This window comes from Molothrus aeneus, chromosome 14 (assembly GCF_037042795.1).
Source record: "Molothrus aeneus isolate 106 chromosome 14, BPBGC_Maene_1.0, whole genome shotgun sequence".
NCBI classification, from domain to species: domain Eukaryota; kingdom Metazoa; phylum Chordata; class Aves; order Passeriformes; family Icteridae; genus Molothrus; species Molothrus aeneus.
This window is the reverse complement of record NC_089659.1, coordinates 19,032,274-19,044,966: the sequence shown is the minus strand read 5'-3', so window position 1 is coordinate 19,044,966 and position 12,693 is coordinate 19,032,274. Positions and strand designations below refer to the sequence as shown.

Below are 12,693 nucleotides of genomic sequence, written 5' to 3'. Positions count from 1 at the left end.
CCACATCCATGCTGTTCCATGCCACAGCAGCACAGGAGCATTTACCCACATCCATGCTTCCATGCCACAGCAGCAGCAGCACAGGAGCATTTACCCACATCCATGCTGTTCCATGCCACAGCAGCACAAGGAGCATTTACCCACATCCATGCTGTTCCACACCACAGCAGCACAAGGAGCATTTACCCACATCCATGCTGTTCCACACCACAGCAGCACAAGGAGCATTTACCCACATCCATGCTGTTCCACACCACAGCAGCACAAGGAGCATTTACCCACATCCATGCTTCCATGCCACAGCAGCACAAGGAGCATTTACCCACATCCATGCTGTTCCACACCACAGCAGCACAAGGAGCATTTACCCACATCCATTCAAGCAGCATCCCTTGCTAACTGACTGTGACACCCCTGCCTACACGTACCTGCCCCATTTGAGGGTGCAGGGAGGGGAACAGGGCAGGCCTTGGGCAGGGCAGGCAGAGCAGCAGGTGCTGTGGCACCACCTCAGAGGAGCATGGACACAGCAGCTCTGGGCAGCAGGGGACACGATGGTAGAGCCCTCACCTGTGACCTACCCCTGGCAGATTCCTCCTGCACCCCAGCTGTGCCTTGCAAAGATGTCAAGAAGGCTGGCACTAGACAGGGAGCCTTTTTTGGGTCCGTGTGTCTTTTCTGTGCCCAGCACAGCTGCAAGCCCTCCACCAGCTGCACACCAACAAGGAGGGATGGCTCTGCCTGCTTCCACTCCTGCCCAGGTAGGCGTCCCCTAGTGAGCCTGGAGCCACCCGAGGGGCCCCTTCCCCTCCTGGTTTGGGAAAGACCTCACTACAAAAACACCTGTAACAAAAACACCTGTAACTCCCCTCACTGCAAAAACACCTGTAACTCCCCTCGCGAAATCAGAAAAGCAATGAAAAAGTGAGGGCTCCACACAACTTCTGAGCACATCACCGTCCACCAAAGGAAACATCGCTGAGGCAGCTACGGCCTGAGATAAGGGATCAGATTGCATCTGCTTCTCACGTTCAGGGTGTGCGGGCACAAAAGCACAGCGGCTTCAGTACAATGCTGAATTCCCGACACAGCCGGGCGTTCGGGGGTGCTTGGGGACACGGGACACGGGAGGGGACCGAGGTGTCTGACAGAGGAGCACACCTCACACACATCTATCCCCTGCTTCCCACCCGGGGACGGGCAGCCACGGCCAGAGCTGAGCTACGACTTCCAGGGAAGAGCTCTTCATTGTGGCCACGGGAGCCGCGCCGGGGCTCGCACGGGGGAACATCCATCCTCGGGCCCGGGCAGCGCCTGCCGCCGGCACCGGGCACTCGGGGCGCTCCGGGCACCCCGGGCACTCTGGCCACGCAGTCGGGCACCCCGGGCACTCTGGCCACGCAGTCGGGCACCCCGGGCACTCCGGGCGCTCCGGCCGCGCACTCGGTGACACCGGCACCGCCGGCAGCGCGGGGACAAGGCTCTGCTGAGCCCCTGGGGCCGTCCGCACCCACCGTGCCGTCCGTGAATGAATAACAGAGCAGCAGCTCGAACCCTGGGCCAGCCGCGACAGACGGACCCTGCCGGGCTCCCGCGGGCAGCGGCACCGAGCGCGCAGAACGCGCCCGGCACCGGCAGCGGCAGCGGCAGCGGGGAGGGATGGGGCGGGAGGGCCGGGGCACCCCCGGCACCCCTGCCCGCGGTGCCGCTGCCCCAGGGTGTCCGGGAAAGCCGCTGTCCCCCCGCCGCCCGGGCACCTGCGAGCCCCGCGGCCCGGCCGCCCGCACTCACCGGCGGCGGCGGCCTCCAGCAGCGCGGCGGCGCGGAGCAGGCGGTAGTAGCGCTCCATGTCCCCCGCCGAGGTGCCGCCCGGCGGGGGCCCGCCCGGGGCCGGGGCCGGGGCCAGGGCCATGCCGCGGGCAGCGCTCCCCGCCCGCAGCGCCCGCTCCGCGCCCCGGGCCCGACGGGCGGGGCCTCCGCCTCTGCCCGCCCCGGCCCCGCCCCGGCCCCGCCCCGGCCCCGCCCCGGCCCCGCCCCGGCCCGGTACTGGCACCGCCCCCGGCACCGCCCCGGTACCGGCACCGCCTCCGCCCTGGTACCGCCCCGGCCCGGTACTGGCACCACCCCAGTACCGGCACTGGCACCGCCTCTGCCCGCCCCTGGCACCGCTCCGCACCGCCCCGGTACCGGTACCGGTACTGGCACCGCCCCCGGCCCCGCCCCGGTACCGGTACCGGCACCGCTGCCCCCGGGCATTTCTTTCCCTTTTTTTTAGCTCCATACCCGGCTTTTTCCTTTCTGGTTTGTTTGTTTGTTTGTTTGTTTGTTTCCCTTTTTCTGCCGTTTTTTCCCTCTTCCACCCCTTCCTCTTTTCCCCCTTTTTTCCCCTTTATTCCTTTTTCTTTTTCCCCTTTTTTCCTTTCGCCCTTTTTCCCGATTTCTTTAGTTTAGACCCTTCCCCCTTTCTCCTCCTTTTTCCCCTCTTTTTTCCCTTTTTCTTTTCCCCCTTCCCCCTTTTTTCCATTCCCCTATTTTTCCTCTTTTGCCCCTTCTTTTTAGTCTTTTTTCCAGTATTTCCTTCTGTTCCCTCTTTTGTTTCTCCCTCCTTCCCCCCCTGCCTTTTCCCTCCTCTCCCTTTTCCCCTTCCTTTCCTTTCCCTCCCCTTTTAGTCCTTTTTTTTTCTTTAATTCACCATATACCCAGTGCACCCCAGCAAACCATCCTGCAGCTGGATTTACTCCCTGCCTTAGTGCCTACAGCACTTCTGGAGGGAAAAAAACCCAAAACATTTCCATCCTTTGCAAGCAGCATTCTAGCAAATTCCTTGAACGATTTATGAGCACTACATTAAATTGTACTCCAGCCAGTGCTGGCCAGAGCTCCAAGCACAGCACTGGGCTGACCCATCAGTCTCACTTTTCCTGATGCTGAGACTCCAACGATGCCAGCTCATTCTCTCAGGAGCCTGAGCTGCCCAGGAAGGCAGCATGGAAAAGTAGATGCTCCTGTTTTTCCAAAACAACCTTTTAATTATGCTCTTTACTATAATAGCAGCCTTTTTCCAACACTTCAGCAGTCAGGGCTATTAATTAAAGAGCCGTGGTCTAACAGTGGTAATATAAAATCCAGCATCTTTTGGTAGGCCCTTCTTACACTGATACAGAATTTTTCAAGGAAAAACAATCAGCCAGTGCTCCTTGTTGGTGCCACAGCAGGTTCTCACCACCACAGTTTGGACAGATGACTTTCTGTCTGGTCTTAAAGCACTTCTTATGTGTGTGACAGGGACAGTTCATGTGCAGGTACTCATGAAAAATCCGTCTGGTACACAAGGCTACAAGCCAAGAAAGAGCCTTGCCACATTCCTGCTGTGTTCTTATCACAGGAATGCTGTTTGTCCCAAACTGCCCCGGCCCAGGGAGAACGGGACCCATCCAGGTGCTGAAAGTCCCTGCTCTGCCCCACCTCAGTGCAGGGGATGCTCTGCTGGAGCTGGGGCTCATCCCCCCGAGTGTCACACACCCGCTTCCGACACAGGGTTTGGGGAGAACGGAGCCACCCCAGGAAGATGCAGCTGCCACCCCCAAGGTTTCACAATCAATCAATTTCTTGCTCTCTGAATGGAGGGAAAGTCATTTAGACAGGATCTGGGTGAGGTCTCTGCAGCCCAGCCCCTGCTCGAGCCCCAGGTGGGCAGGGCTGGCCCCAGTGCAGCCAGCAGGAATAGGAACCCTGCACAGCCAGCCAGAGCTGCACTGCTGCAGGAACCCTGCACAGCCAGAGCTGCACTGCTGCAGGAACCCTGCACAGCCAGAGCTGCACTGCTGCAGGAACCCTGCACAGCCACAGGAACCCTGCACAGCCACTGCTGCACTGCTGCAGGAACCCTGCACAGCGAAACAGAGCTGCACTGCTGCAGGAACCCTGCACAGCGAAACAGAGCTGCCCTGCTGCAGGAACCCTGCACAGCCACTGCTGCACTGCTGCAGGAACCCTGCACAGCCAGCCAGAGCTGCACTGCTGCAGGAACCCTGCACAGCCACTGCTGCACTGCTGCAGGAACACTGCACAGCCAAACAGAGCTGCCCTGCTGCAGGAACCCTGCACAGCCAGACAGAGCTGCCCTGCTGCAGGAACCCTGCACAGCCAGACAGAGCTGCACTGCTGCAGGAACCCTGCACAGCCAGCCAGAGCTGCACTGCTGCAGGAACCCTGCACAGCCAGACAGAGCTGCACTGCTGCAGGAACCCTGCACAGCCACTGCTGCACTGCTGCAGGAACCCTGCACAGCCAAACAGAGCTGCCCTGCTGCAGGAACCCTGCACAGCCACTGCTGCACTGCTGCAGGAACCCTGCACAGCCAGCCAGAGCTGCACTGCTGCAGGAACCCTGCACAGCCACTGCTGCACTGCTGCAGGAACCCTGCACAGCCAGCCAGAGCTGCACTGCTGCAGGAACCCTGCACAGCCAGAGCTGCACTGCTGCAGGAACCCTGCACAGCCAGACAGAGCTGCACTGCTGCAGGAACCCTGCACAGCCACAGGAACCCTGCACAGCCAGAGCTGCACTGCTGCAGACAGCTCAGCTGACACAGGCAGCCTCACAGCTGGAAAAGCTGGGTTAGCTCAGACTGGAGGGCAACTGCTCATGGCTTTCCCTTATGGGGCAGCTGCTCATGGCTTTTCCTTGTGGGGCAATTGCTCATGGCTTTTCCTTATGGCCACTGAGATTCACAGTTTGGGGCCCTGGCTGCTCACTTTGGGGCATCTCAATGCCCAGCTATCCCAGCAAGGCACTCTGCATCCTCCAGCTGCCCACATTTTACACTGCCAGCAGCCCCTGGGCTCCTCCAGAGCTGTGGTACCCTCTGCCTGCCCAGGAGCTGATAAAGTGAGAGAGGAGCAGCAAGGAGACAGATTAAAAGGAAATTCTGACAGCCAGAAACGTGGCTGTTTCTTTTGCAGGGATCTCCTGTCCAGGCCCCATAGCAATGTTAGCACCCTGAGGGTGGCACATACAAACTGGTGTGTGAGGGGCAAGGGCCCTTTAAAGCCGTGGAAAATCTTGACAGCACCTGTTTGCAGAAATTTATTTCATGTGGGTGCAATGCCTCATCCTTAAATCTAATCTTAGGGAGAAGGTGTAGGAAGAACTCCAACTAATTTCATTAATTCCAGATCAGGGGCTGAAAAAAGCTCCACTCAAACAAAATTCTAAAGCTTTTAAATTTGAAAAAAAACCCCAACTTTTTTCTCCCTTTCTCACATTAAGGCTAGAAGGTTGGGTTGAGACTGGAGCCATTATTTGGATTTGAAAGATCACCCTTCAAAAATACCTGTTCAGTCAAGAGCTGAGAACTGGAAAAACAGATCTGGCTAAACACAGGTTAGAGTCAAAGTGATGTCCAAGGGAATTGCTCACCTCTGGAGTAAGCACAGCCACAGCAAACTACTTGTGCAGAAGAGTAATTAACCTCGGGTTGGTTTTCATGAGCAGGGGTTTGGGAGGATTTCTTGTGCAGACCGCAGCATCACCCACTCCAGGGGCACTGCCCAGTGAGGCTCCTCCCAAGCTGGTCCAGGCTGAGCAGATCCTCCAGAGCCTGGCAGAAATCCTGGCCCCACCGAAGCCAGCCACACCTGCATGGTTTAATCAGGAGGAGGATTTTGTGTCTCCTACTTGGATGTGAAATGAAAACGAGGGGCTCCACTCTGTTCTGCCACTCTCACTCTCCCCTGTGTCAGTCAGACTTGCCTTATTTCTTGTTACAGCTCCTGCTTTTGGGAAGGAACACCCACAGGTGCACACACACACACACACACACCCTTTCTCCAGGCCACCGTGTATTTTCCAGCTTAGCAGGTTATCCTGACGTGTGAAAACGTAAAGCAAAGCCCCATGCCAGCAGTGGCTGCATGTCCTGCAACCGCTGCAGGGGACAGCGGGGACAGGGACACCGTGACCCCTCCACGTGCCAAGAGCCCTCACACGCCAATAGCCCGGCCTTCAAAAACCTGCTGTCCTTGTAAAAGTCACCGTACAGCACGACACTGCTTCTCCTTTCCGACCAGAAGGGCTACACGGGTGTTTGAAATGCTAATTTTGGTGCTTTCTGAAGCACTGGTGACCTGCGGCCAGCCCCCATTCACAGCCCCTGTCCTGCCAGCCTGGCCAGCCAGCTCAGTGAGCTCCTCTCCACCCTGCAGACATTTTCACTATCACTCCTGGCGCTGTTCAGATTCTCAATGCGTGTATCTGGTTTCCAATAGTACTCGGGAAAGGTTAGAGTTTGTTTTAAATAGCTCAGCCATCTGTCCTGCGGTGCCTGATGGGAGCTGCAGGCATCCAAGCAGCCAAAACAGAATTTTTCAAACTGTCACTTTCTCGTTACAAACATTTCAGCTTGAAACAGAGCCGTGTCCTTAAAAAGAAAGTTAAGCCTATAAATTTCTTGTGCATTACACAAACACTGTGAGTCGTGCTTTCGCAGTTTCCTTGTGTTGTTTGAATTTGATCAATGCAAATATTGGGCCTGAACCTCACCAGCACCAGGCACTTTGCAAACCTCATTTGTGTATTTCGAGGCTGTGAACTAAAAATTACTTATAACAGGCAGCCATGAGACAGAACCAAGAACCAAAACAGCAGTAAGGAAAACACTTTGTGAATGGAAATCAGGCACATGGACCTACATCAGTTCCTAAATGCCAGCTGAAGCCCTGGGTTCACCTATTCTAGAAAGTTAAATCAATTTATTCACTTAATTCACAGGACTCACTTTCATAATTAAACATTCATTTTGAGGGAAAGGAGTGGAGGGCACACAGGCCAGCTACGTGCAGCAGCTGATACCCACAACTGCGAATACACTGCTGGAAAAATAAAAAATGGATGAGAAGCAAGCAGTGTTTCCTTAGGCAAATGCTGCTCCACATCAGACAACCAAGCATGGCCCTGCTGGCACCTACCCCACTGTGAAAATGCTGATTGTGCCCCTCGTACTGCCCTGGAAAAGTCCACACAATCAACTACCCCCAAGGAGTATCCAAGGAGATGAGAGACAACAAAGATATATTAATCAGAACAACATACCAAAGTTTATTGATTACTTCAAACAAAAGTTTCTGTAATGAAAAAAGAGCAAGTTGCATTCATAAAAGGTAACATTCACATTCAATTTCCTTGATATAAAGCAACATAAATGTATAAAATTGCATTTAAGTGAAAAAAATGTAAGGTTGCAGTCCTTTTTTGCAAGAAGCTGAAAATGTATCTGCTCATTGCCTGTATATAATTTACATTTTCTATACACTACATGGTTTTTTAAAAAAATTCATAGCTGGGAAATTGGATAAATGGTGCAGTATTAGGAAAATTTTTCAACTGTGTGTGTACAAATTCAATTTGAAGCTTTTATGCAATTCCAAGTAATTTATAATATTCTCATCATGATTAGGATTAGTTTTTGAAAAGTCGCTATGACTACACCAAGCTCCACTGTTATCACATAAGAGTTTTAGAGGGAATCTTAATTACTTTCCTTATCTTTCAGTGTCACTAGTCAGTGATAAAACTTCAACAAATTATTATGAGAAAACCCCAGCCTTTTTTCCTTCAAGTTTCTCCACCGAAAAGCCTGTACTGACCTTGACTGTACCTGGGGGCACCGTGAGGGCATCAGGGAACCCACCAGAGCATCCCTGTGCCACTGCTGCCACTCCAGTCCTGCTGCCTCACACCTCACAGACCTGATGAGCGCTTCTCCTGCCTCTCTCCAGCCTCAGAAGGGGCCTCCTGTGTCCCCTGAGCCACCCACAACAGCCGGAATTCTGCTTTTGCCATTGCTGAGTGACAGGGATCAGCTCTCCTGCAGGACCAGGGCAGCCCGGCTCTCCTGGCACCCAGCCCTACACCAGTGCACTACCTGAAGATCCAAGCCCAAGAAAAAAACTGCATTTTCCCCAAAAGAGCTGCTATTCAAGACATTCCACATGAATTCCACCCTGCACACCTTGGGTTTGAACGTACAGCTATTGCAATGGCTTGTTCCAGCTGGAGACAGGACACTTGGAAAGGGCAAGAGAAAGATTTGGTTCTCAGAAGGCTCTGGCTTGAGACAGGCAGCAGAAATTATCCTGGTTACATGACTATTTGAACAGTTCACACACATGTCAGGTTCCACTGCTCCCACTGACACCACCAATGGAATCCCAGGGGAACAGACTCGGACCCTTGGAACAGAGCATGACACAAAGCAAACTGAGAAGCAAGGTGTCAAGCTTGGGACCATTCGGGCTTGGAATGGCTCTGAATCACAGGAATTAGGCATTTCAGTGCCCATTTTTCAGAGGTTATGTAAACACAAGTCAGCAACCGTGTGTTTAAGGAGAATGGTTAGATTTGGCATGTAGAGCACATCTCCATTGCATTCATCACATACTTGATCTGTAGGCACCACATTTCTGCAAGGAAAGCTGAGCACGGGACAAGGTCTGCAAGTCGAATTCTAGGTCTGTGAAATGAGCTAGGAAAATGGGAAAATCAAAGAGAAGCAGGAAATGAGAGCTTTGCCCATGGGCACATGCTGGCAGTGCAGCTCCTGCCCTGCATGCAGCAGGCCATGCACTGAGGCCAGTGCAGAGTGTATGATACAGTGCTCCTGTCCATCCATCCCTCCCGGGCTGGGCGGGGGCAGAGCAGCCCCAGGGACTGTGCACTGCCCTCTCCCACTCAGGTAAGGCCATCCAACGTCCTCATGATGCACGAGAGGATTTGCCAGCAGCCGAACCGCAGGGATGGCAGCCAGAGAGCAAGACTTGATTCTTCCAACAATTAACAGTCTGCAGTTCAACAAATTTGGTGAGGGGAATGTTCTGTCTATCCCAAATTGTTCTGTTGACACAAAGCTGAGCGAGCAGGAGCCAAACCCAGCAGCAGTGCAGAGCTTGCTGCTTCTGAAAGGAGCCCCCAGGCTTCTCCCAGCAGCTCCTCTGGGACATCAGCACGAGGCAGGGACTGTCTCACCACCCAGCAGGGGCACACAGCCTGCTCTGTCACTGCTCATGACTTAACACAACAAAACAAGCTGCTCTTTCCGCACATGAAGTATCAGAGAGAAAAAAAAAATATTGAGAGTCAGGCATCTCACCTCTGCTGTGCAGAACCTAAAGAGGAAAGTTCCTACTACCATGGTACAGGTAGATTTAAAAAGAACATGCCAATTTAAAAAACAAAATGTAAAATGAAATCAGGTTCATGTATTCAATTTTAATCTGTCTTCTTTTTTCTTAGTGCAAATAACTCAAGATGCAGTTTTATACAGCTGCAGGTTGACAGGCACAGCCCATGTCCCTGGGATCAGCCAAGGACCACACTGTCCCTCACCCTTTCAAGTGTTAGAGCCACTGCACCGTGCAGTAATGTGAGCACAGCCACAGGAGCCTGGGCACTGGGGCTCAGAGTCTGGCACAGCTCAACTTCTGGGATTCCTTTTCCCCCACAAAAGCTTCCTTCCATCACAAACAGCCACAGAACAACCTTTTCTTCACTCTCCAGCAGGAATAAACCATCAGCAAACTGGTTGTGGGAGGATGCTCTGGCACTTCCAGCACTGCAGGTCTTCACACGGACACCACTGCTGTGGACACACCACAGACTGTTTCCAGCTCCACCTGGAGGAGACAGTGGCCAAGATTTCTCCCAAATTTTCAGTGATCCTGCTATGCCCATCTGGGAACCCATGGCTGGGGATGGCAGCTGCCAGCCAAGGCAGCACAGTCCCAGCACCAGGACCAGGACCAGGACCAGAGAGGGGCTCCAGGGCTGCCTCCACCTTCTGTGTGAGGGCAGCAGCCTCTTCCCAGTGCCTTCGGGGGGCTGCAGGGGAATGTGACTGGGTTGAAGTCTGTGCTACTTCTTTGGTCAGGCAGAGCAGGAGCTAGAGCAGCCCTGCTGCTCTCGGGCAGATCTGCAGCAGGCACAGAAGCCCCACAGTGTGAGATGGGGCTGGCACTGCACTCTTGCACTTTGATCCATGCTGTTTGGGTGAACTCCTAACGATGCTGTCTCAGCCTCCAATGATGCAGGATTTGGCAGAACTGGTTTTTCTGGGAGGGCAGGGAAGCCTCAAGACCAAAGCCTAACGTGGGGCCAGTGCCCTGGCTGCTCTCCCAGCAGGCTGCTTGCAGTCCTTGGTGCTATCAAAGGTCACTGCCAGGTTAAAACCATGGGGTTCCTACAGCACGACAATGTTTGTGTGGAGCACTTTAAGGTATCCTGAGAGGATATCTTTCTGCCAAATTAGTAACAGCATCTTCAGCCTTCACATAACCATTCTCTATACGTTTGTATGACACTAACACAGGCAGATCAAAGGGGCCAGCCTGCAAAAATCAGAAGGAAAACAAACATGTATTGCAACTGTTACATTCTCAAACCCATAAACCTTTCCCTGGGTTATTAAAAAAAATTATATATAGGAGAAGAAGAATGATTAGGCCATGATAAAAGTGCCAAATATCATTCACAACCAAGTAATCAGATGATAAATAAATTTTCACAATTTGCAAAACGCTGCATGAAGTCCAGAAGTGGCATCTGCCCCACTGTCCCCTGCAGCTCCTGTGCTGGGCCAGCCACCTCCCAACAGCAGTCTGCCCCAGTATGTGGTGGTGGAGAGCACCACCTAATGCCAGTGGGGAAGGACTGGCTGCACGGGCTGGGTGCCAGCTGCACTGGAGGCTGGCAAGGCTGGCCCTGCCATGCCCACAGATCTGATTTCTTTAGCAGCAGGGGCGGGCACGGAGGTGCAAGAGGTTTGTAGATAGTCTGCAGGTTTATGTTTGCAGCTCACCACACATAACATCTCTCCTAAGTGCAGAATTGTGAATTCAATTAGGCACTTTTACTTCTCTTATTCTGCTATTGGCTTGCTACAGAGTTGACAATCAGCTCGTAGGAGGATGCTCTGTGTGTGCAGACACACGGACAGCGAGACATGCCTCTGTCCCGTGTGCTGACACACACAGACAAGTACATGTGTTTAGTTCCCATCTGTGCAGATGAATTAAAACATACTTATTTCTATCTGACAGAACAGCATGCACCCTAGAGAAAGGGATTTTGGTACCATTCAGATGCAATACTGGAATCATTTTAACAACTGAGATTTCCATCCTTCACTGTAACGTATCAGCTTTTATAACCAGTGTTAGCATGATTCAGGCTGCACTCAAATTAAATTTTGTGCTAATACTAGACTGAAGTAACAGTTAGATTGAAAGATTTGTTTACATATTGCCAAATATTTGAAAGGATCTGTACAGATATGGGATTCTGAAGTTGGACAGTACAACATTCCCAAATTAAAATGCATCCCAAGCATTGCATCTCCATTCCACAAGGACAGGTGCCCCACACCGAGAGTCAAGAGGATTACAAGAACCATGGTTTAATTGATTTGGAGGGGGTTACATTTGGTTAATCAATGCCTTTAAAACCATCCCAATCCTCAGGACAGGGTACCTGTTACAACACATTAGACTCATCTGAGAATGTTCTTAAAAGAAGAGGTCTGACAGAAGGTCTGGCCGACAATGAATCAGGTGCCTTCCTGCTGCTCTGCAACAGCGAGGCAAAGAGACTTATAGCACACGAGTCCTGGGCCTGCCTGGTCACACAGTGCAGGACACACAGCCCCTGTCACAGCTGCCCCGTTTCACAAAGGATGGGGCAGCACACCGTGACCAGCACCGCCTGGGTCTGCAGTGCCAGAGGCATGGGGGGTGCTCAGAAACTGCCCTGCTCCTCAAAGTGTTTGCAGATTCACGCTGCAGGTGCTTTTGAGGGAGCAGAAGACATCTCTATCTCCTCACAACTGGTATTTTAGAACAGCAAGTAATGGTGGAGAGCTGCAGTGAACCCAAACACCAGGGACAGGCAGTCAGGGTGCTTGGCTGTGGGTGACCCCACCAGTCCCACAGTCAGCAGGTCCAGGACTACCCCTTGATGTGAGGCTCGTGGGCTGTGATCACTCACACAAAGCACAACAGCAGCACTGACAAGTGGGATGGACTGGGGAAGCTCCTCCTAGGTCAGACAGCCCTGAGCCATTGGACAATTCACCCAGAGGACAACCAGCATCAATTCCACCTTGCCCCACTCCTGTCTGGTCCACTGAGACAAAACTATAGCAAGGAAGGAGAACGTAACCAGCTTTGTCTGTGTCCACCTCACTTGGACACCCTGAGCACGACCAGCTCACCCAGCTGAGCTGCAGCAAGAGACCCCAGGGCAAGAGACAGACGAAATATTTAAGCAGAAGATTTAAATTAAGGCAAAAGGTGGGGGAAAGCGAGGTTCTGCTGTGTGAGCACATCTAAAGGGGGGTTTTCAGGAGTTAGGCATTAGAAGGAAGAAAAAAAGCAGTGAGCAAGCAACACATTGCGACTCAGAAAGGAAATCACCTTATTCACTCCAAGAAAAGCTGTGATTGCTGGAAGTTTGAGAAAGCATGAAGATAGTGGATGTTCCTGAGGAAGGAAGGCGCTTCGTTACCTAGTTCACAACAGCACAAAAGACAGAAAATTGCAGTACAAGAAAGAGAAAGGCAGAAACCAAGGAAAACACAAATGCGCCTTGCAGTTAAAAAAACAAACAGAACCAAAACAAAATAAAAACAACCACCACATTACC

At 52.6% G+C, this 12,693-nt stretch overlaps 2 protein-coding genes across 8 annotated transcripts in view; both read right to left on the bottom strand.

Annotated features, from left to right (window-relative positions):
• The window catches only part of MCF2 (MCF.2 cell line derived transforming sequence), a 54,376-nt gene extending 52,514 nt beyond the window's left edge, over positions 1 to 1,862 (bottom strand). The window contains exon 1 of one of the 2 annotated variants that reach the window (XM_066559822.1): positions 1,792 to 1,862. In XM_066559822.1, the coding sequence (XP_066415919.1) occupies positions 1,792 to 1,849 (58 nt within the window). In that variant the 5' untranslated portion in view covers positions 1,850 to 1,862. The remainder of the gene's footprint in view (positions 1 to 1,791) is intronic. The other variant, XM_066559823.1, reaches the window with a different exon arrangement.
• Positions 1,863 to 7,070: 5,208 nt separating this feature from the next.
• The window catches only part of ATP11C (ATPase phospholipid transporting 11C), a 55,677-nt gene continuing 50,054 nt past the window's right edge, over positions 7,071 to 12,693 (bottom strand). For 3 of the 6 annotated variants that reach the window (XM_066559828.1, XM_066559829.1, XM_066559831.1), the window contains exon 29: positions 7,071 to 10,382. In XM_066559828.1, coding sequence (XP_066415925.1) covers positions 10,266 to 10,382 — 117 coding nt within the window. In that variant the 3' untranslated portion in view covers positions 7,071 to 10,265. Of the gene's footprint in view, positions 10,383 to 11,523; positions 11,620 to 12,464; positions 12,556 to 12,693 lie in introns of all 6 variants that reach the window. The other 3 variants (XM_066559832.1, XM_066559834.1, XM_066559833.1) reach the window with 2 other exon arrangements.